General features: G+C 50.5%; 2 protein-coding genes across 16 annotated transcripts in view; one reads left to right on the plus strand and one right to left on the minus strand.

The window, feature by feature from the left end:
• The window catches only part of CCDC40 (coiled-coil domain 40 molecular ruler complex subunit), a 65,945-nt gene extending 52,160 nt beyond the window's left edge, over positions 1-13,785 (minus strand). For 3 of the 7 annotated variants that reach the window (XR_010133702.1, XM_019027827.4, XM_019027829.4), the window contains exons 1-5: positions 13,050-13,785; positions 11,576-11,639; positions 9,495-9,953; positions 2,500-2,623; positions 1,138-1,316 (exon numbers count right to left, since the gene is read on the minus strand). Coding sequence is in view for 6 of the 7 variants with exons in the window: in XM_019027827.4 (XP_018883372.4) it covers positions 1,138-1,316; positions 2,500-2,623; positions 9,495-9,953; positions 11,576-11,639; positions 13,050-13,078 (855 nt within the window). In the remaining variant the exon portion in view is untranslated. The other 4 variants (XM_063706026.1, XM_063706027.1, XM_063706028.1 and 1 more) reach the window with 4 other exon arrangements.
• Positions 13,786-13,856: 71 nt separating this feature from the next.
• Positions 13,857-21,582, plus strand: part of TBC1D16 (TBC1 domain family member 16) — a 101,724-nt gene continuing 93,998 nt past the window's right edge. For 4 of the 9 annotated variants that reach the window (XM_031011133.3, XM_031011137.3, XM_055389084.2 and 1 more), the window contains exon 1: positions 13,857-13,949. The gene's annotated coding sequence lies outside the window, so the exon portion shown is untranslated. The remainder of the gene's footprint in view (positions 13,950-21,582) is intronic. The other 5 variants (XM_055389082.2, XM_063706033.1, XM_055389083.2 and 2 more) reach the window with 3 other exon arrangements.

Genomic DNA, 21,582 nt, shown 5'->3' on the forward strand with positions numbered 1-21,582 from the left:
GAACAATGGAAAACCACAGGTGGTTACCTTCCTGGTTACCCTCCTGCCTGACCCAGGGCTCAGCCCAGGTGGCCACAGGTCTCCCTCCGGTGGGCCAGAGACGACTTCCGTGTGGAGTGCTCCCTGCTTCTGCTTGGGATTCTTACTCTGGAAGCCACAAATTAAAGGCACCTCATGGTCTCATCTGAGGCACTTGCAGAGAACTGAGTGCATATTTTGGCAAAATGACGATGAGCTGGGGCCAGAGGGTGGGGTGGAGCAGTGGTCTGGGGAGAGAACCTCCCCGTGCAGCCCCCAGCTCCTTCCTGCAGTTCCTGGAGCTTTGCAGCTGTCCTGATGGGTAAATGAAATCAACATCTGCCTTTTCCCCTTGCCAGTGGGTGGGGCAGGGAGCTGCGATCCAATTGGTGCCCTCAAGGCAGTGGTTGCCAAGATGGGCCCCACACCGCCAACATTTGGCAATGACTGGAGACTTTTTTTTTTTTTTTTGAGACAGAGTTTCGCTCTTGTTGCCCAGGCTGGAGTGCACTGGTGCCATCTTGGCTGTCTGCATGCAACCTCCGCCTCTTGGGTTTAAGCGATTCTCCTGCCTCAGCCTCCCGAGTAACAGGGATTACAGGTGCTCACCACCATGCCCAGCTAATTTTTTTTTTTTTTTGTATTTTTAGTAGAGATGGGGTTTCACCATGTTGGCCAGGCTGGTCTCGAACTCCTGACCTCAGGTGATCCACAGACCTTGGCCTCCCAAAGTGCTGGGATTACAGGCATGAGCTACCACGTCCAGCCTGGAGACATTTTTGATGATCACAACCAAGGCGGGGGGGTGGTGCTCCTGGCATGTAGCAGGGGGAGCTCAGGGATGCTGTTCAACACCATGCAAGGCACAGCACGGAATGACCCGGCCCCATGGGGCAGTGGTGCCGGGGTTGAGAAACACAGGCCTTACCTATACCAACCTCAGAGCAGAGTACCCTACGAAGAGGCAGGTCAATCAGTGCCGATAAACGGTGCAGTGAACAGGCGAGATACAAGTACAGCATTTAGGGTCAGGAGTGGGAGACAGTACAGGCAGAGAAAGGGGCCTGAGTCATTCTCCATCCGTGTAGGCAAAAGCAAAACCTGGGAAGGCTTCCTTACGTGGTCTGGGTCCAAAACCACCAGCTGGGACCCTTCGTCTTCTGCTTCCTCGTCACTCCCCTCAGACTCCACTCTCTCTGCCACGGCCCCCTCCTCGGTGCTGGGCTGCTGGATCTGGTCCTGGAACACTGGCAGGTCTCCTTCCCTGGGGTGGGCATCGGGCACCCCTGGGGGGATCACTGAGGGGAGAGACAGCGACACCATTGAGGAGCTGCTGGAGAGAAGCCTCAGTGATTCTATTCTGGGGCATCAATGGCACAGCTGCTGTCATGCCTCATGCAGCATGATGGGAAAGTGACAGCAAAAGCATCCAAACGGTCTGTGGGTCAGAAACATCATTCACCCCATCTTCTATTCACTGACTCAATGCATCCCAGAGAAAGCGTCCCGTTTTAAAGGTAGGCAGGAAGGAAATTATTTTTGAGAGGCTTTCTTTACACATAAAGAGTGAATAGAAAGGTGGCCACTTAACTAGTGGATTGGATACAATTTTTTTTTTTTTTTCCCAGACAGAGTCTTGCTCTGTTGCCCAGGCTGGAGTGCAGTGGCGCGATCTCGGCTCACTGCAACCTCCACCTCCGGGGTTCAAGCGATTCTCCTGCCTCAGCCTCCCGAGCAGCTGGGGATTACAGGCACCCGCCACCACGCCCGGTAATTTTTGTATTTTTAGTAGAGATGGGGGTTTCACCATGTTGGCCAGACTGGTCTCGAACTCCTGACCTCAGGTGATCCACCGGCCTTGGCTGGGATTCCAGGCGTGAGCCACCGCGCCCGGCTTGTTTTTTACTAATTTAGACACGTGCTGTTTTCATGTCATTTGCAAGTAATGAAAGGTTTGGACCCGCTGCAGGTCGGTACCACAGGGAATTTGCAACTGCCTGATCTGCCCTCCCACGTCCACAACACTGGGATACTGGGACTACGTAAGAAGACAGGGGTTCTGGAAAGCCTTTGAAAGCCAGCAGACAGATTCAGGCCTAGGGGTGCTGTCACGGCACGTCTCGCTCTGAGACCAGCAGCCAGCAAGAAATGGCCGTCAGGGGATGGGGCTGGGCGTCACTGAATCTTGGCGAAGGCCGCGTTCTGTCACTTAATTGGACCAGTTCCTTAATGCCCTTAGGGAACCTGTCTGTTAAATGGAGAATGATTCCTACTTCATCGGTCACTGTTAGGATTAAATGAGATAAAACAGTAAATGCCCAATAAATGTTATCCATATCTGTTAATAAGATTTTTCTCTTTCAGCTCACAGCCACTCAGGAAACAGGTAACAGATGACAAATGAGTGGCGTCCCTTGCACAGAAGGGCCTGTGCAGGTGGCTCATCGCCAGGGCAGGGTGACCTCAGCGGGTGGGTGGCACCTGGCTCCTGCGAGACGAACTCCTCCAGGTCTGAGGACTCGATGTCGCTCCCGTGGCTCAGCCGGAAGCGGTGCTGGGTGCCCATTGGGAGCACCTGCCCCTGGGGCTCCTCTGTGGATCCTGTCTATGGCAAGAACAACCAAAACTAAGTCAACAGGGCTTAATTGCCACTGAGAAGTTATTCAATTTTAACTCATTACATTTGTGAAAGTTGTCAGACTCAAAATATACAGGTGACTACCTGTGTGTTTTTTAAAAAACCTGGCCGGGCACGTGGCTCATGCCTGTAATCCCAGCACTTTGGGAAGCCGAGGCGCGCGGATTGCTTGAGGCCAGGAGTTTGAGACCAGCCTGGCCAACATGGCGAAACCCCGTCTCTACCAGAAATACAAAAATTAGCTGGGTGCGGTGGCGGGCACCTGTAATCCCAGCTACTTGGGAGGCTGAGGAGGGAGAATTGCTTGAACCTGGGAGGCAGAGGTTGCGGTGAGCCGAGATCACAGCACTGCACTCCAGCCTGGGCAACAGAGCAAGACCCCTTCTCAAAAATAAATAAAGAAAGAAAGTTAAAATCGAGCCAGGTGTTTTTATGAAGGGAAGACATTTTCTTATTGAAATTTCCCTAAACGGGGCTGGTTTGAAAGGAGAGAAGAGGAAACAGTCCTCTTGGGAGACCCTGGCCAGGAGCCGAGGCTTTTCCGCATGCTTTCATGAAGAGGGTGTTCAGAGTTGTGGTTTCCCATCCTCGAGGCGCTCAGCATGTGGGAGCAAAAGATCCCAGGACCCATGCATTCTCGTGCCTGGGTGTTTACACTTAGCTACAGATCCAGACACGCAGAAACCACTCTTTATTATTATTATTATTATTATTATTATTATTATTATTGAATAAGGGTCTCACTCTGCCACCTAGGCTGGCGTGCAGTGCTGCAATCATAGCTCACTGCAACCCCCAACTTCTGGGCTCCGGTGATCCTCCCTCCTTAGCCTCCAGAGTAGCTGGGATTACAGGTGCACACCACCACACTGGTGTAATTTTTTAATATTTTATTTAGAGGTGGGGTCTTGCTATGATTCCTCGGCTGGTCTCAAATTCCTGGCCTCATTCAGCCTTTCCGCTTTGGCCTCCCAAAGTGCTGGGATTACAGGTGTGAGCTGGGGGACCCACTTCTGAATTCCCTGGGCGGGGGAGAGTTAGATGTTTTCCATTTTGGACATTTGCAAAAGTCAAATGATGATCTTTATATCCAAGTGATTTCCTATTACTTTAACAATTATGTTAAATTTTGAGAAATGTATCATCCTAAATAACAAACAGGGAGAGGTTCTGTAAATGAAAATGACATTGATTTGGGGATAGGGCATTGCAATGGGAATACGGGTGTCATAGTAAATTATGTTTGTATTTGGGGAGGTAAAGGAAGATGAAAGTTGACAAAGGAAAAATGAGGAGGATTACATAATTGTTTTGTGATAATTCTCCTTGGCTGTTAAGGATCAATAACAGGGTGGCATCAGCCCAAGTTTCGACAGGCAGTTGCTGGCAGCTGTGCTAGCAGAAGTGTTTTTTTTTTTGGAAAGGTTATGATGATCTTTGTGCAACATTGTGGGGTTTGCAGAGTCTTTTGTGATAGTTTTTGTTATGAGAAGCCCTCCCCTTAATGCCTTTCCCCAGCTCTGTTTTTCAGGGTTTTTTGTTGTTGTTGTTTTTGAGATGGACTCTCGCTCTCACCCAGGCTGGAGTGCAGTGGCACAATCTCGGCTCACTGCAAACTCTGCCTCCTGGGTTCAAGTGATTCTCTTGCCTCAGCCTCCTGAGTAGCTGGGATTACAGGCACCTGCCACCACACCTGGCTAATTTTTGCATTTTTAGTAAAGACAGGGTTTTGCCATGTTACCCAGGCTGGTCTCGAACTCCTGGCCTCAAGTGATCCACCCGCCTCGGCCTCGCAAAGTGTTGGGATTATAGCCACTGTGCCCGGCGTCCATTTTAGCTTTAAAAGAGACTTTTGCAGTTACAACTATTGACAATAATTATTGCTGATGATGAACTCTTGGATATTAGTAACCCAGACAATGAGTCAGGGTTTTGCTGCCCATAAACAACACATTGTTACAAAGCTCATCTCATGCCACCCTCGCCATAACCCCACAAGTCAGGTTCTAGTCGTTTCTGTTCTCCATAGTAAAGCAGCCACATGGAGGCTGAAGGGCTTGCCCCAGTTTGCACGGGCAGCCCCAGGTATGTTCAGCGCCGGCTGTCTCTGTCTCCAGCCCATGCACTGTCTCATGGCACTTCCGCAGATGGTGTTGACTCTGGAAATTATTTCTGAGGCATCTGGAGCCATAACATTAATGGGAGCCCAGGGTCAAAACCCATCTCCAGGGTGTGCAGCAGCGGCTTCTCCTAATGAGAGGTTTCTGGGTGTCCATGTGCACAACTGGACACAAGTCCTACTCACACTGTCCTAAAGACTGAGAGCCAGTGGGAGGTGGGGAGCAAGGGTCGCTCAGGGGCTGTCCCTGCCCTTTGTTCAATCATATTTGAAAACTACTTCCCAGTGTATTTTCTAGAAACTAGGCCCAAGGATGAAAATCAGGTTTACAGAGCAACAAGTGACCTAGACTTCACTTAAACAAAGGTGAAGACACTGGTTTTGCTGTTGTTGAGAGAGAGATATATATATATTTTGTTTTGTTTTGTTTTTGAGATGGGGTCTCGCTCTGTCTCCCAGGCTGGAGTGCAGTGGCATGATCTTGGCTCATGCAATCTCTGACTCCCAGGCTCAAGCGATTCTTGTGCCTCAGCCTCCTGAGTAGCTGGGACTACAGGTGTGCACCAACACACCCGGCTAATTTTTGTATTTTTAGTAGAGATGGGGTCTCGCCATGTTGGTTAGGCTGGTCTCGAACTCCTGGCCTCAAGTGATCCGCCTGCATCGGCCTCCCAAAGTGCTGGGATCACAGCCATAAGCCACTAGGCCTGGCCTGCTGTTGATAAATTCTTAAAATAAGATTTTGGTTTTGGTTTTATATTTGTCACTTGTGATCATAAAACTTAATTAGGGCTCACCAAATACTGAATCATGCTGTTCTCCAAAGTGACTTTTAGAAACTCTTCCGGGTTTCCCAGGGTAGGGTAGTAGGAGGGATGGGTGCCTTGTGGTTCAGAACGGTGGCTTTGAAGCAAGAGCTACCATTTGCCGCAACAGCTGGGTGACTATGCAATGACCTTGCACCTCTCAGTTTCCTCATCTGTACAGTGGGCACAATCATAGTTCCTACCTCGTAGGGTTGTCAGGATTCTAAGACAACACAGAATGGTGTCTAGCCCATAGTCAGTGCTCAGAAGTATAAAGCATCCTCTTTCCCTGCCTCCCTTCCACACTCCCATCTCCCCTTGCAGAACAATTGAAACCTAAGGTATGCTGGGAGTAGGGGGCAGCCAAGGCAGTGAAAGTGGGAGACAGGTTACATCCAGGGGGATTGACCACATCAGTGAATACAGTAAGGATCATGGGGCCAGGCTTCTCCCTGTTGGAGAAAGCAGCTACAAATATGGAAGAGGAGGCCGGGCGTGGTGGCTCATGCCTGTAATCCCAGCACTTTGGGAGGTTGAGGAGGGAGGATTGACTGAGCCCAGGAGTTCGAGACCAGCCTGGGTATCATGGTGAGACGCCCCCTTGTACAAAAAATACAAAAATTAGCCGGGCGTGATGGTGAGTGCTTGCAGTCCCAGCTACCTGGGCGAGACTCTGTTTCAAAAAAAAAAAAAAAAAAAAAAAGGAAGAGGAGAAAACCAGGAGGGACTCCTTATGGAGGTGAGATGGAATTAGGGGTACTGTGGGGAAGCATGTACAGTGCACGCACACAGGCCCTATCTCCTGCCACTGAGAGGGCCTGGGGACAGTGACACCCTAGCATCAATGAGGACCCCAGCACCCAAGTGATAACTTCTAAATTCTATCTTCCACTAACAGAAACAGGGCTCCTGGAGAAACGTCTGATTCTAAGGCTGGGCAGTCTATGGCAGAAAGCAAGAAAGCCCTCAAAGAAGGATGGAGGTGCGTCTGATCACACAAAGGCTGGCTTAAATGGGCCCTCACTGGCCAAATTGAGCATCAACATACACAATGACAGTAATGGGTTATAACCCAGTGAATCACATGGAGAGCCCTGAGTCTATGCAGATGTAAGAATATAAATAAACCAAGAGTTTAATGAGGAACCGACATTCACATCACTCCAAAGTGGCTCCCTGTGTTTATCTCAGAATGTGGGGTTGCTTGAACATCTGAAAATCAATCAATGTAATCTACCAAATCAACTAACTAAAAAGGAAAATACAGTCTTCTTAACAGACATAGAAAAGGATTTGACAAAACCCAATACCCTTTTATGATTAAAAAAAAACAACCCAACAACATACAACAAACCGCGAATACAAGGGAACTTCCTTAACCCGATAAAGGGCATCTGCAACACCCACAGCAAACATGGCGCTTTACAGTCAAAGACCGATGCTTTTCCTGTAAGATCAGGGCAAGACAAGAGGTCTGCTCTCACCACTTCTATTCAACATGGTGCTGGCAGTTCTAGCCAATGCAATCAGGCAAGAAAAAGAAAGAAAAGGCATCTGGATGGGAAAGGAAGAAGTTAACTGCCTTTTTTCTCAGATGAGATGATTATCTTTGTGAAAAAGCCTACCGATTCTACAAACAAGCTAGTCTAACTAGTGAGGGACTTTAGCAACGTGGCAGAATATCAGGTGAGTATACAAAAACCAATTGTATTTCTATATGCTAGCCACAGACAATTGGAAACCATTTATAATGGCATCAAAAATGTGAAATACTGGGCAGGAGCGATGGCTCACACCTGTAATCCCAACACTTTGGGAAGCTGAGGCAGGTGGATCATTTGTGGGCAGGAGTTCGAGACCAGCCTGGCCAACATGGTGAAACCCCATCTCTACTAAAAATACCGAATTTTAGCCAGGTGTGGTGGTGTGTGCCTGTAGTCCCAGCTACTTGGGAGGCTGAGGCAGGAGAATTGCTTGAACCCGGGAGGCAGAGGTTGCTGTGAACCAAGATCATGCCACTGCACTCCAGCCTGGGTGACACAGCAAGACTACATCTCAAAAAAAAGAGAAACACTTAGGGATAAATCTGCCAAAAGTTGTATAACACCTGTATACGTTTGTAAGCAAATATAAGAAGTCCTCAATAACTGGTGGGAATCTGTTACAATTTTTTTCTCATTCTAAATAGTATTCGCCTTCCTATCTTAAACCAAAAAAGAAAAAAGCACCTTCCCACAAAATCTTCATTAAGTATAAAGGAGTAAAAGGTCGCTTCACAATGAAGAATCTTGGTGCTTTTAAATTTGGTGACTGAAGTGAACATCATCAGGAATGGTGGAAGCTGGAATCCTGCATCCCTGATGGGACGCACTGAGAGCCCCACATCGCTTCCGTGATAGTCCCACCAAAGCCTCATGACCCTAACCCCATCATGAGGAAACACCGAGCAAATCCAGGCTGAGGGACACTCTACAAGACAGCTGGCCTATGACCTTCACAAGGGTCAAGGTTGTCAAGGAAAGATTGAGGAGACTACAGAAATATGAGCACTCAGGGCAACGTTTGATTCTGAACTGAATCTCTTTGCTACAAAAGACGTCATTGGGACATTTGGTGAACCCTGAATGAGGCCTGAGCATTCCTTGGAAATGGAGCAAGGCAATTTCCAGAATTTTTTTTTTTTTTTTTTTTTTTGAGACAGAGTCTCGCTCTGTCGCCCATGCAGGAGTGCACTGGTGCGATCTCGGCTCACTGCAAACCCCGCCTCTCCTGCCTCAGCCTCCCGAGTAGCTGGGATTACAGGCATGCACCACCACGTCCAGCTAATTTTTGTATTTTTAGTAGAGATGGGGTTTCACCATGTTGGCCAGGCTGGTATCGAACTCCTGGCCTCAAGTGATCCACCCGCCTTGGCCTCCCAAAGTGCTGGGATTACAGGCGTGCACCACCATGCCCGACCCAGTTTCCAGATTTTGATGGTTGTGTCCCAGCTGTTTGTGGGAAACATACAGAAGCGTTCGAAGGCTTTGGTGATCAGATCCGCAACCCACTCTCCAGTGTTTAAGAAAATAAAAGATCCTTTTTATTGTACTCCGTTTTTTTCTGTAACTTTGTGATTGTTTAAAGAAAATAATGAAAAAATATAAGAACGCAGCTATTGTCATTGTTTTTATCTAGAACTGCACTATTCATTATGGCAGCCACTGGCAACAAGTGGCTATTTAAATGGAAATTAGAATCTTAAACAGTTAAAAGCTCCATTCCTCCAGCTCGCTAGTCACATTTGGAGAGCTCTCTGTAGCCACATGTGACTGATGGACCACATTGGACAATGCTGCTCTGGAAGCCTGGAAACTTGGATGCCCTTACGTGGATGGCAGCTATGGAGGCCCCCAGCCTTGGGCTTGGGCACACTGAAGCAGAGTCCAGGATCTCTCAGCATTTGACCGTGAATCCTGAGACCTAAGCTTGCTAAGAAATTTCTTTTCTTTTTTCTTTTTTTTTTGAGACAAGGTCTCACTCTGTTGCCCAGACTATAGTGCAATGGTGCGATCTTGGCTCACTGCAGCCTCCGCCTCTCGGGTTCAAGCAATTCTCCCACCTCAGCCTCCTGAGTAGCTGGGATTACAGGCGTGTGCCACCACGCCTGCCTAATTTTTGCATATTTAGTAGAGACAGGATTTCACCACGTTGGCCAGGCTGGTCTCGAACTCCTGACCTCAGGTGATCCACCCACCTTCGCCTCCCAAAGTGCTGGGATTACAGGCGTGAGCCACCGCACCCAGCCTTGCTAAGACATTTCTAACAGGGATTGCAGTTTGTATTTATAATGTATTCCCAAGTTCCTCACATAGGGTGACAAACCCCGTGGGCCGTGCGACACTGCCACAAAACAGAAGTCAGGGCTACTCACCAATCTGCCCACTGCTGGCCCAGAGGTGACCTGGCCCATTTGCTCCGATGGGCCTAAGACTCCGTGGGATGGCTCTGGGGAGGTGACCCTCCCTTCTCTGGATTCTGGTGGACCGGTGGCCTCTTGCTGGGAGCCATGGAGACCAGCCTCCCCGCTAACACTATCATACGCCTCCTCTCCAGGCAGTTCCTGAGGAGGACTGAAATACGGGTAAGTCGTATCTGTAGCACTGATTTGCCCTTCTGGGGATGAAGTTTCTGTATAGTAATATTCCTCTTCGCTTTCAGCATCTCCATAGGACACAGCCTCCTCTTCCCCTTCCACTGCTGCTTCCCCTTCTGTCTGGACCTCCCCCTTTTCAATTGCAGCTTCCGCTTGGGTTGTGACTTCTTCAGGATGCTCTGTGCTACCGACAGCTTCTTCACCTTTCTGGCCATCATCCTTCTCTGGTGGTGACACCTGTAAAGGTGTGGCAGGAAAAAAATCAGGAAACAAAGTATAAAGGACCTTGTGAGGTTTTATTCTTTATAGTGTAATTATATCAATGGGAAAACTGCATTTATACCCTTCTCAGCATCACTAAGAGATCATGTTTCACTTTGGGAGGCCGAGGCAGGCAGATCACGAGGTCAGGAGATTGAGACCATCCTGACCAACATGGTGAAACCCCGTCTCTACTAAAAATACAAAAATTAGCTGGGTATGGTGGTGCACACCTGTAATCCCAGCTACTCGGGAGGCTGGGGCAGGAGAATTGCTTGAACTCGGAAGGCAGAGGTTGCAGTGAGCTGAGATTGTGCCACTGCACTTCGGCCTGGAGACAGAGTGAGACTCTGTCTCAAAAAAAAAAAAAAAATCATGTTTCATGCTTCAGTTTACCTGTTCTTTCTTTTTTTATTTTTTTTGTGACAGGGTCTCACTCTGCTGCCCAGGCTGGAGTGCGGTGGCGTGATCTCGGCTCACTGCAACTTCCACCTCCTGGGTTCAAGCGATTCTCCTGCTTCAGCCTCCCAAGTAGCTGGGACTACAGGTGTGTACCACCATGCCCAGTTAATTTTTCCATTTTTAGTAGGGATGGGGTTTCACCATGTTGGCCAGGCTGGTCTTGAACTCCTGGCCTCAAGAGATCCATCCGCCTCAGCCTCCCAAAGTGCCGGGACTACAGGCGTGAGCCACCATGCCTGGCCCTCTCTGCTTTTCATAATCATTTTTGCATCCTTCGTTACAGGAAATGAGTTCCAAAAAACTCAGGGCAACCCAAAGTTGGACATCCTTTGCATCCCTGACTGATCACTGACACTGTGGAATGGGGTAGGAAGAAAATGAGTCTCTCTTCAACTGAATTGAGTTTGTTCTGGTGCAAGATAATGTCATCATACAATATACTTGACCAAGTCCTAATTCTCTTTATTTATTTTTAATTTAATTTTATTTATCTATTTTTTGAGACGGAGTCTCGCTCTGTCGCCAGGCTGAGTGCAGTGGCACAATCTCGGCTCACTGCAACCTCCATCTCCCAGGTTCAAGCCATTCTCCTGCCTCAGCCTCCTGAGTAGCTGGGACTACGGGCGTGAACCACCATGCCTGGCAAATTTTTGTATTTTTAGTAGAGACAGGGTTTCACCATGTTGGCCAGGATAGTCTCGATCTTTTGACCTTGTGATCTGCCTGCCTCGGCCTCCCAAAGTGCTGGAATTACAGGCGTGAGTCACGGTGCCCAGCCTATTTATTTATTTTTGAGATAGAGTTTCACTCGTCACCCAGGCTGGAGTGCAATGGTGTCATCTTGGCTCACTGCAACCTCTGTCTCCCGAGTTCAAGCCATTGTCCTGCCTCAGCCTCCCGAGTAGCTGGGACTACATGTGCGCACCACCACGCCCGGCTAATTTTTATATTTTTAGTAGAGATGGGGTTTTACCATGTTGGCCAGGCTTGTCTCAAACTCCTAACCTCATGTGATCCACCTGCCTTGGCCTCCCAAAGTGTTGGGATGACAGGCGTGAGCCACAGTGCCCGTACTCTGATTCTCTTTAATTCCTAGTAAATATAAGCCCGGAATAACTTCCCATAGGGAATTTTACCATGTGGCTTTCATTATTCCCTTCCTTCTCTCCCTCAGAAGCCGATCCATCTTCCGGATGGGACCTGGTTTTAGAGAAACAATTGAACAGTTTCAAGCAACAGCTTTCTTTTTCTTGGCCCTTATCCCCTCCTGAATTCTGCATATCTGTTTATTTACTTGTTACTTCTCTGCCACCCCCAGGCTGTTGTCACGACTTTGTCTTGTTTGTCAGGAACCAGAGCACTATATCATGCCTGTCAGGTGGCGGAGATGCCACAAAAGCAAAGCTCCATGAATGAATGAAAAATATAATTATTAAAACATCGAAGGAACAGCAGGATTAGATCACCCCAGAAAAGTCACCTCAAATATAACTTGTGTCTGGGACAAAACTGGGGAAAAGAAATACAACGTAGAGAAAGTAGCGCGATCAGAGTAAGTGTTCTGGGGACTCTGAGTTTCTCCACGATTTACGTAGCACAAGAATATATATATAGCTTTTTTAAAAAATTAAAGATTCAAGCTATTTTTATCTGACAAAGGAATATAGATATGTTCAAAGAGACAGACAGTGAGAGTTCCCTGTGATCTTCCCTTTCCTTCCCAAGATAATCATTGGTAACATTTAGGACTACATTCTTTCAACATTTTTCTGTTTTAAACACACACACACACCCTGAATTAGAGATCATAGTATATCTACCCTTTTACATTTATGCCTATCGTTTTATTAATAATACCTTTAGTCTTTCCATGTCAATACATACAGACCCACCTTAAAAAAAAATGAAACAATACCGATGTGTCAAAGGTAAAAAGGCCAAACTCTTTCCAATCGTTTCTATCCTTTTAAACAGAGCCTAAGCGAGCAGAGGCCCAGCGGCAGGGATCTTCACTCAGCCGCCCTCCCTGTGCGCGCTCAGTGCTTCCACCCAGGCCCCAGGACGGTGACCGCGGTCCATCGCGGGGCCGCCTAACCGCAGGGACCCCTCCCATCGCGGGTCACCCCCAAGCCTGCGAGAGGGGATCTGTCCTTGCAGAAGGGAGGCGCGGGGCCGGGCTGGTCTCCGGCCACAGCGAGTGGCCCCGGAGCAAGGTCAGGGGCGGCATCCGACAGCTCCGCGCCCTGCAGAGCCCTCTACTCTTAGGACTGCGCGCAGGGACCGCCACGCAGAGTGGTTGCCATGGTGACTATAGAGCGAGCGGTCCCGGGTTTTAGAGGGAGTCGCGCGCTTGGAGTAGGGGAAAGAGGGAGGCCGAGAGAGGACAAAGGGACAGGAAGGGAGAAGTGAGAAGGGTTGGCGGGGGGGTGAGGGGCTGAACGCAGTGGATGGGAAAGGCCAGCAAAATGGCGACAGAAGGGACACAGGCGAGAGGAAGGGGGAGTGGAGGCGAAGGGGCGAGGCAGGAGCCGACGCGGGGGCCACCTGGATCGGTGAACGGAGAGCGCGGCCTGGCGACTCCAAGACCCGCTGCCCCTCGGCCCGGCTTACCGGCCCGCTGCGCCGCCCGGTTCCGCCATCTCCCGTTGCTAGGCGACGCTGTCAACATCCGGCTGGGCCGGGACCACGCGCGCTGCGAGGGCGGGGGCCGCCGGGGGCGGCGCGGCCTTTGTGCCATCTCCACGCACGCAGAGGCGCGCGCCATCTCGACGTGTCGTCCCTTAGACTGTAATGATTAGAGCACGACCATGCTTTTCCTTTATCGCTCTCTGCGCCCGGGTCCCGCCTCGGCTGCACTCAATTTCTGTAAAGCGACAGCGGAGTCAGCGTGTGCCCAGCGGGCGGCCCGAGGTCCCGAAGGGACCTGCCGGGCACCTGGGGACCCCGGACTGCTAAGCGCCCGGGAATGGCAGGCGGGCTGGGGGCACCGGGGCCGGGGACCCCGCGCATGGCGAGTGCTTTTCCATCTCCTGCCCTAGGGGGCTCCAGTGCCCTTCTCCAGGGGTCCTACGGAGACTCCTTGGGAAGCATGGACGCCCGGGGGTCTTCCGGAGCGTATCTTCCCTTCCTAGCCCGAAATAGGAGAAATCGCCCTGCAGAGGGCGGCAGCGGAGGGCCAGCGCGCACGCGGAGCGTCCGAGGAGCCCTGCCTTTCCCTCGGGGACGCCGGGTTCGGGTCGGGGCACAGTCCCCGAGGCCGGGACGCGGCGAGGCCTGAGGGAGGGCCAGCAGGGAACTAGAGGCTTGGGCCCAGGGCTGGGCCAGAAGGTGGGCGGGGAGCCCGGCCGGGGCAGGCAGGGGCCGGGCCGGGGGCGGGCCCGGGGGCGGGTCGGGGGCCGGGCCTCCCCGCGCGTCCCCGCCCCGCCGCGCCTCACTGGCGGCGGCAGCGGCGGAGGCGACGGTGGCGGCTCTCGGAGCCGGCGCGAATCCGGCCCCCGCAGCGGGACCCGGGTGGGTATCGGGGCCCGGACGGGGCCGCGGGGGCGGGGTCCGAGGGGTCCACCGCGCAGCGAGCAGCGCCCCATCGGCGGAGCTGGGGCGGGGGCGCGCGGGGCGCGTGGGGCGCGTGGGCCTGCAGCCGCGGGACCGGGGAGGGGCCGGGGTCCGGCCGCTGTCCTCGGGGTGCAGGGCGCCAGCAGGAGCGGGAGCGTTGTGGGAAGACCTGGATCACGGAGGGGCACCTGGGGACTTTTCCCCGCGGCGAGTGAGGGCGCCCCGGGCCCGGAATGGGCCTAATTCGGGGAGACTGGTCCCCGCCTGTCTGGAGCGGTGGACCGGGGAACTTGCGGTCTTTGTCTGGCTGAATCGGCGGAGCAGACGTATGAGAACTTGTGGGGTGCCGGCGCGCGCCCACACAGCCTCCAAAGTGTGCGTCCCCCCAGCAGCGCGCGCTCAGCTTTCCCGGCCTGTCGGGCTTGGTGGTCTGGGCTGTTTAAGATCCGCGTGTCGGGATACTCACTTCCGTTCCGCCTGGGCTCCCTTGTTCTTTCCTTTGGGAAAAAAAAAAAAAGAAAAAGAAAGAAAGAACGAAAGGAAGGAAAGAAAAAAAGGAAAGGCAACTGAAGATTGCTAAACATAACCTAGGGGATCCTGCCGGAAGCCGCTGAATCCTGAAATCCTGTGATTCCCACACTCGGAAGCTGGTGTCGTATATTGGCCACAAAGTAGTTCAGATTTGATTCAGAAATAGGAAATGAATAGAAAAGACATAACAAAAGTTAGTCTCGCCGTATGGTAAAGTTTGTTTTACTGTCTGGGTCAAGTTCAAATGAGAAGCTGGGCTGATTGGCCAGCCTCTGCGACTTGATCCTGAAGATCTGCTTTCTTTTCTACCAGAAGGCTCCTAATTCTTTTATCTGGAATAAAAAGGGAACTCCGTCTTAAAGATGCTCACGTGAGGCGGCATATTGCCAGAGGGTGGGCGCAAAGACTGGGGGCTGGAGATTCCATTCCAAGTCTGTTACTGATTGATCAGAACACTTTTTCAAATCCATGCCTCAGTTTTAGAAAATCCTCATTAGAAACGTTAACAGTAAAATTGGTGAATACTAAACACTTTTAAGAACCATGAAAGCTTTTGTAAATAAAGAATAAAGTGAGGAGTAACTTTTAGTATTAACTACAAAGTTCATTAATGGCTGTTGTTTGCATCCTGAGCGTGGTAATTGTGCGCATATTTTTTTGTAAGTGGCATGTTTATGGTGAGACTATGGCTAACGAAAGTTTTTATGGCTGGGTGCCGTGGCTCACGGCTGTAATCCCAGCACTTTGGGAGGACGAGGCGAGCGGATCACCTGAGGTCAGGAGTTCGAGACCAGCCTGGCCAATATGGTGAAACCCCCATCTCTACTAAAAATACAAAAATTAGCCCGGTGTGGTGGCGTGAGCCTGTAATCCCAGTACTCAGGAGGCTGAGACAGGGGAATCGCTTGAACTCGGGAGGCGAAGGTTGCAGTGAGCCAAGATGTGCAACTGCACCCCAGCCCGGGTGATAGAGCAACACTCCGTCTCAAAAAAAAAAAAAAAGGAAAAAAGAAAGTTTTTATCTGTGGAACTATTTAATCCTCTAGCAATTTTGGTGATTGCGTTAGTAGTTCCTAATTATCATGCATGAATTCACTTAACCCACAAAACAAGCTCATGAAGTCAGGACTGCAGTTATGCCCATTTACAGATGGGAACACTGACGCTTAGAGAAGTAACTTCCCAAGCTCATGCAGTTAGGAGTGACAGAATTAGGCCTTAGGCCCAGGACGTCCCAGCTCCAGAAAACCGTTGTACCACTTTGCCCTCTGTCTTACAGAGGGTGCCCACCATTCATATACAAACATTCTGCCAAGTGGTTCATAACAGTGCAAGGAGGTGGGACTAATCCCATGTCACCACTAGCTGCTAATCTCAGTTCACTTCAGTCTGGAAAGCATCCCCCAGGCTTCAGGATAAAGTCATTGAGTTTGCAGAACCTACCTACAATTGCACTGGTCTCTGTCCACAGTTTTGGGTAATAAGGTGCAGTGGTTAAGAACATGGCGTAGAAAGATGGGCTGCTGGCTTCAGATACAAATCCTGGACTGGGCATAGTAGCTCACACCTATAATCCTGTATTTTGGGAGAATCACTTGAGCCCAGAAGTTCAAGACCACCTTAGGCAACCTAGAGAGACCCTATCGCTACAAAAAATGAACAAATTAGCTGGACATGCTGCTGGGCACCTATGGTCCCAGCTATTTGGGTGGCTGAGGTGGGAGGATAGCTTGAGCCCGGGAGGTCAGGGCCGCAGTGAGCCATGACCAGCCTCTGCATTCTAGCCTGGGTGACAGAGTGAGACTCTGCTTAAAAAAAAAAACAACTAAAAAACCCAAACAAACAACAACAACAAAAAACAAAACAACAACAAAAACCCCAACTCCTCTGGCACTTAGTTAATTCTTCAGTGCCTTAATTTCCCCATCTATACTACCTACTTCAGAGACTTCGTGCAAGGATCATGAAAAGCATTGAATTCCTGACACATCCTGAGTTACCATTTAGGATGTGGTAAGTAATGTCAAATGGTAACATTTTAACACTGTTATTAATGACCGTTATTTGGATTTTCCACATTTAACTAGATTGACACAGAACATTTTGTTTTTGTGCTTTGACTCCTCACTCCCCTTTGTGTGGTCCATGAGGTGGAAAGTGATTCCAGGCAGATGTAGGATTTACTATTTGTGCATATGTGTACTCTTATCTTTACAACTTGACCGGGGGCTGGGTCCCTGCAGGATGCTATGGGGAACAGAGCTGATCAGGTTGCCTGGCAACACCACCTCCTGTGAAAATTTTAGCTCCCCTTCTTCCCTGGCTGAGGGACCCTGATTTTTGTCACAGGCCTAAATTCTCTTGTAAGATTAGCTACTTTGTTTCATCCAGCATTAAGCACCGGGGGCGGGTGGCTCTGGGATGTGAAGGTGACAGCGCAGAGGATGATTTTGTGATCGAATTGTACACCATTTGTATTGCGTTTGCATTATATTGCTGTTAATGAGGCCAGTGCACAGGAGAGAGCACACATTTGCACCCTTCCCAAAAATATGGGGCAATGATGTTGGAGGCCTTTTTCCGTTCACCTCAACGGCGGTGTTTTTTATCCCGTTGGCTTTGTTGGTGTTTTTATCCTATCTGTCCTTTGAGCACCTGATCTTGCATCTCTAATAAATCTGCTTTTATGAGCTGTCTGGTGGCATCTGATTTGAAATACGTTCTTTACTCTGTCTTCTGAACTTACATAACCATCCTCAAAGGATGAGAGGAATCGGGCCGCTGTAAGACTAAGTTCGATTTCTGCCCGTGGTGGCTTCTGTCACATGAATAACAGAAAGGAAAGAGAAGTAATCCAAATCCACTGTCCAGTCGGAATGGCCTGCCCTTCTGTTGCTGAGCCTTGGGCGGTGAGTCTGTGCAGGCGTTGGAAGGTGATACATGTGTCTGCTTGCCTGTATGGGCTGCAGACGCTGAGATGTGGCAGTATTTTCTCCGTGGTCTTTCTGGATTGGTCACTATGAAGCCACCGTACTGCGGGTGCCAAGCCCGCGTCAATGCTGGCTTGCACACTTCAGTTGTGTGCTGCTTTTTGCATGTTGAGTGAGCCTGAATTCAATGCTCCAATATAGTTCATCATTACTCTAGCCTTCTGGAAGTGGGGGAAAGGGTGAACTTTACAGATGTCATTTGACAGCCTTTTGCCTTTTATTTTCTGTAACTAAAATGCTTTCTCAAAGCAAGATCAGTTGTGTTGCTTTTGGGTGTTGTTAATATGTCCCCCCCCAGTTTCAGTTTTGTTTTGCGATGCATTCGCTGCTCCTTCACTGACAGATGCTGAGAAGCTCTAGGCCTCCATGTTTACAGGCACAGCATAGAAGTAGGAGGTACCTGAGCCAGACTCAGGGCAGTTTTTGATTTCCTGGCTGGGTCTGCATCTTCCCTTACCCTTTGTGTTTAGTCTTTCCTTAGTCCCAGATCCAGGCTCACCTCTGAGTTGAGTTTCTTCTCCCAGGCCTGACTTCCTTGGCTCTTTGCGGGGGAAATGGGATTTTACAATTTACTATCAAGGGTGTGCAAACGGCAGATGGTCTCTCCTTGGAGGCAGAGGCTTTGGGGTTTTCCAGGGAGTGGGTGCTAATCAGGGTGACCGCTGGACAGTTGCAAAAGGAGAGTCACAGCCACACAGGCCACCAGGTTTTCCCTCACCACCGTTTTGGTGATGGTCCTGCCCCGTTATAGCCTCTCAGGGGTCCTCTTTCCCTATGGTCCAAGATCCCAGCACTGCAGTGAATGCCCTAAGCCCTAGTTCCTTCATTTTAAATACAACTTGATGTCCCGTTCTCGCTTCTGCATAGAGGCTCATCTTTGGGCCCCAGGCTTTCCGGGTGTATCCTGAATGTGGCTTCTGTGCACAGCCAGTATCTTTATTTTCTCAATTCATCCTGTAACTTGAAGTTAAGCGCAGCTGCGAGGAGAAATCATGGCGGCCCCGCAGGGGATTATCCTCCTGATGAGACTGAAGGAGCTACCTTCCCCAAGCCTGCTGCCTGGGGACTGGGTCCTGATCCTGGCTGCCTACAGGATTCCATATCGCCCTTTGTCCCGCAAAGCCAGGGGTTCCCAGAAAGATGGGTAGGGCCCCTGCCTGGCTCTGGGCAGGTGGAGGAAGCTGGGGCCTCATCCAAGGCATGCCAGCAGCAGATGTTCTGCAGCGGGGGGAACGCGATCCTTGTTTGCGTGCATCTGGCTCATGTTTAATAAGGTGTCGCTGTTTCCCTGTTCTTTGTTGCTTGGGCTCTGAGGGCAAAGCAGATGAACCAGTTTCTGCCGGCCATGTGCCAGGTGACCGGGCTCAGTGTGTGTTGCTCCTGAGCAATCTGGCAGTGACATGGCCATGGGAATAATCGGCTGTGGGCTGCGTCCCGTGGCCCCACACCCTGCCTGCCTCTGCCTCTGCCCCTGCCTGTCTCTAGTGGGCATGGGCTGCGTCCCTCTGGTGAGTGGGAACTGCCAGCTCCATGGGTTTCCAGGACCAGGTCTGTCCTGCTGACCACTGCATCCTGGCCCCTAACCCACGGTGGCCCTGAGGCCGGTGCACCGCACAGAGTGAGCAAGAGAAGAGGCTGGGGTAATACCTCTCTCCTAGTGGCTCCAGGCTACCTCCAGGAGGGTTCTGGAAGAGACTTTTGCACCTCTGTTCTTTTTGTTTTCCTGTTTGGGAACTGATGGAGCCCTTTAGGCCAGGACAGGAAACCAAGACCTTAGGTGGAGGCAGCCTCCACGGGCAGGTCCTGGTCATGAACCTGCAGCCCTCCTGTGTCCATTCTCGCTGCCCTCACAGGGACGTCGGGGCCCAGGCGCGCTCCTCTCCTGGGTTCTAGGCCTCGGTCCTCATCCTACTGCTAAAAGAGTAGTCACTCTGTGTGGGGGGTTCACCGTCAGTGGGTGAGCAGGTCAGAGGCCGCCCTGCGAGTTGGAAATCAGCTCCTTACAGTGTCCTCGGCTTGGTGTGGTTGGCAGAAGAATGGCCCCCAAAGATGCCCATGTCCTAATCCAGGGAATTTGTAAATATGGTATGTTACGTGGCCGCGGATTCAAGTTGGGGATGGAATTAAGGTTGCTCAGCAGCTGACCTTGAAATGGGGGATGATCCTGGGTTATATGGGTGGGCCTGATGCAATCGCAGGATCGGGCAGGAGAGTCAGGGTCAGAGAGATGAGGTATGAGAAGGACTCGATCAGCCACTGCTGGCCTTGAAGATGCAGGAAGGGGTCGAGAGCAAGGAGTGTGGGTGACCTCTAGAAGCTGGAAAAAGCAAGAAAACAGACTCTCCCTTAGAGTCTCCAGGAGGAACCAGCCCTGCTGATACCTGGTTTTAGCCCTGTGAGACCCATTCCAGATTTCAGACCTCCAGGACTGTAAGGTTATGCATTTGTGTTGTAGCTGCTAAGTTTGTGTCATTTGTTACAGCAGCCGTAGGAAGCTCATACGCGTGGAATGAGGGCTTTCAAAAGGAGACAAGAGGGGAGACCGTTGTGTCATTTCTTTATCTGTGTTTGCTCATTTCTGGTTTTCTGGTGACTTTGCCACTTTCTACATTGAGGAGGACTCTCTTTTCTAGGGTATAAGTCACCACATCTTGGGCAGTGAATTTTGGGTGGTAGATGTCTTAACCTCATGCTCTGTGAATATTTGCTAGAGAAGACCCACCCCCACTGCTTACACAGTGAGTCACCAAATCTTTGGCTGCTCCAGGCCAAGTTTCAGTGGCCAAGTGGCTCCTAGGGGACGGGAAGGGAACATGTGTGGTTAACAGCAGGCCCACAGCTGTGCCCTGTGTCAGCTCCAACCCAACAGCCTGGCCAGTTCCCAACAGCATTGTGAAAGAATAGATCTGCTGCCCCTCTCCTCCCCTGCCCGCCCCTCTCTCCTTAGGGCTTCTGAGGTTTCCCACGTCTTTACCTTGCAGGCAGCTCCCCCTACTCCAGCCCCCTCAAAGCGCTCTCGTCCTGGAAACAGACTTCAGCTACCTTTATCACCAGTTTAACACCCCTGCCAGCTGCAGGTGCTGCGACTCCATGCTTCTCAATGGTGCTCTAATTCTTAAAGAGTTGCAGGTTTCTGGGAAAGAATGACTCTCTGGTGGAGGAGTTTCTGCACAGTTTTTTGTTTTATGAGCCTGTGTATTTTTGTTGAGGAACGGCCAAGTTGTTCTTTCCTTTCGAATTACACAATGGCCTATTTTGCAGAAATCTGGCCCTACCTACTGGTCAGTAATGGCTTTGAGCAGCACAGAAATCAACTGGTCGGCTCGGGGCGGTGGCTCACGCGTGTAATCCCGGCGCTTTGGGAGGTCGAGGTAGGTGGATCACGAGGTCAGGAGATCGAAACCATCTTGGCCCACATGGTGAAACCCCGTCTATACTAAAAAAAATACAAAAGTTAGCTGGGTGTGGTGGCGCGCGCCTGTAATTCCAGCTACTCTGGAGAATTGCTTGAACCCAGGAGGCAGAGATTGCAGTGACCTTAGATTGCGCCACTGCACTCCAGCCTGGGCGACAGAGCGAGACTCTGTCTCAAAAAAAAAAAAAAATCAACTGGTCATTATGCCCCGGTCTGATGGTTTAGAATCAGCATTGACGCTTTTACTTTTTGCCTTCTAAAATCATTCTTTTTTTTTTTTTCTTTTTTGAGACAGAGTCTCGCTCTGTCACTCAGGCTGGAGTGCAATGGTGCCATCTCGGCTCACTGTAACCTCTGCCTCCTGGGTTCAAGCGATTCTCCTGCCTCAGCCTCCCGAGCAACTGTGATTACAGGTGTGTGCCACCATGCTCGGCTAATTTTTGTATTTCTAATAGACAGGGTGTTACCATGTTGGCCAGGCTGGTCATGAACTCCCGACTTCAGGTGATGCACCTGCCTCGGCCTTCCAAAGTGCTGGGATTACAGGCGTGAGCCACTGCGCCCGGCTATTCTTTTTTTCTTTTCTTTTTTTTGTACACTCAAGCTGATGCAAGTTGTAGATCCTGGCTTCAATCCATCTGTGAATTCTTTGTGC

Source organism: Gorilla gorilla, chromosome 4 (assembly GCF_029281585.2).
Source record: "Gorilla gorilla gorilla isolate KB3781 chromosome 4, NHGRI_mGorGor1-v2.1_pri, whole genome shotgun sequence".
NCBI lineage: Eukaryota > Metazoa > Chordata > Mammalia > Primates > Hominidae > Gorilla > Gorilla gorilla.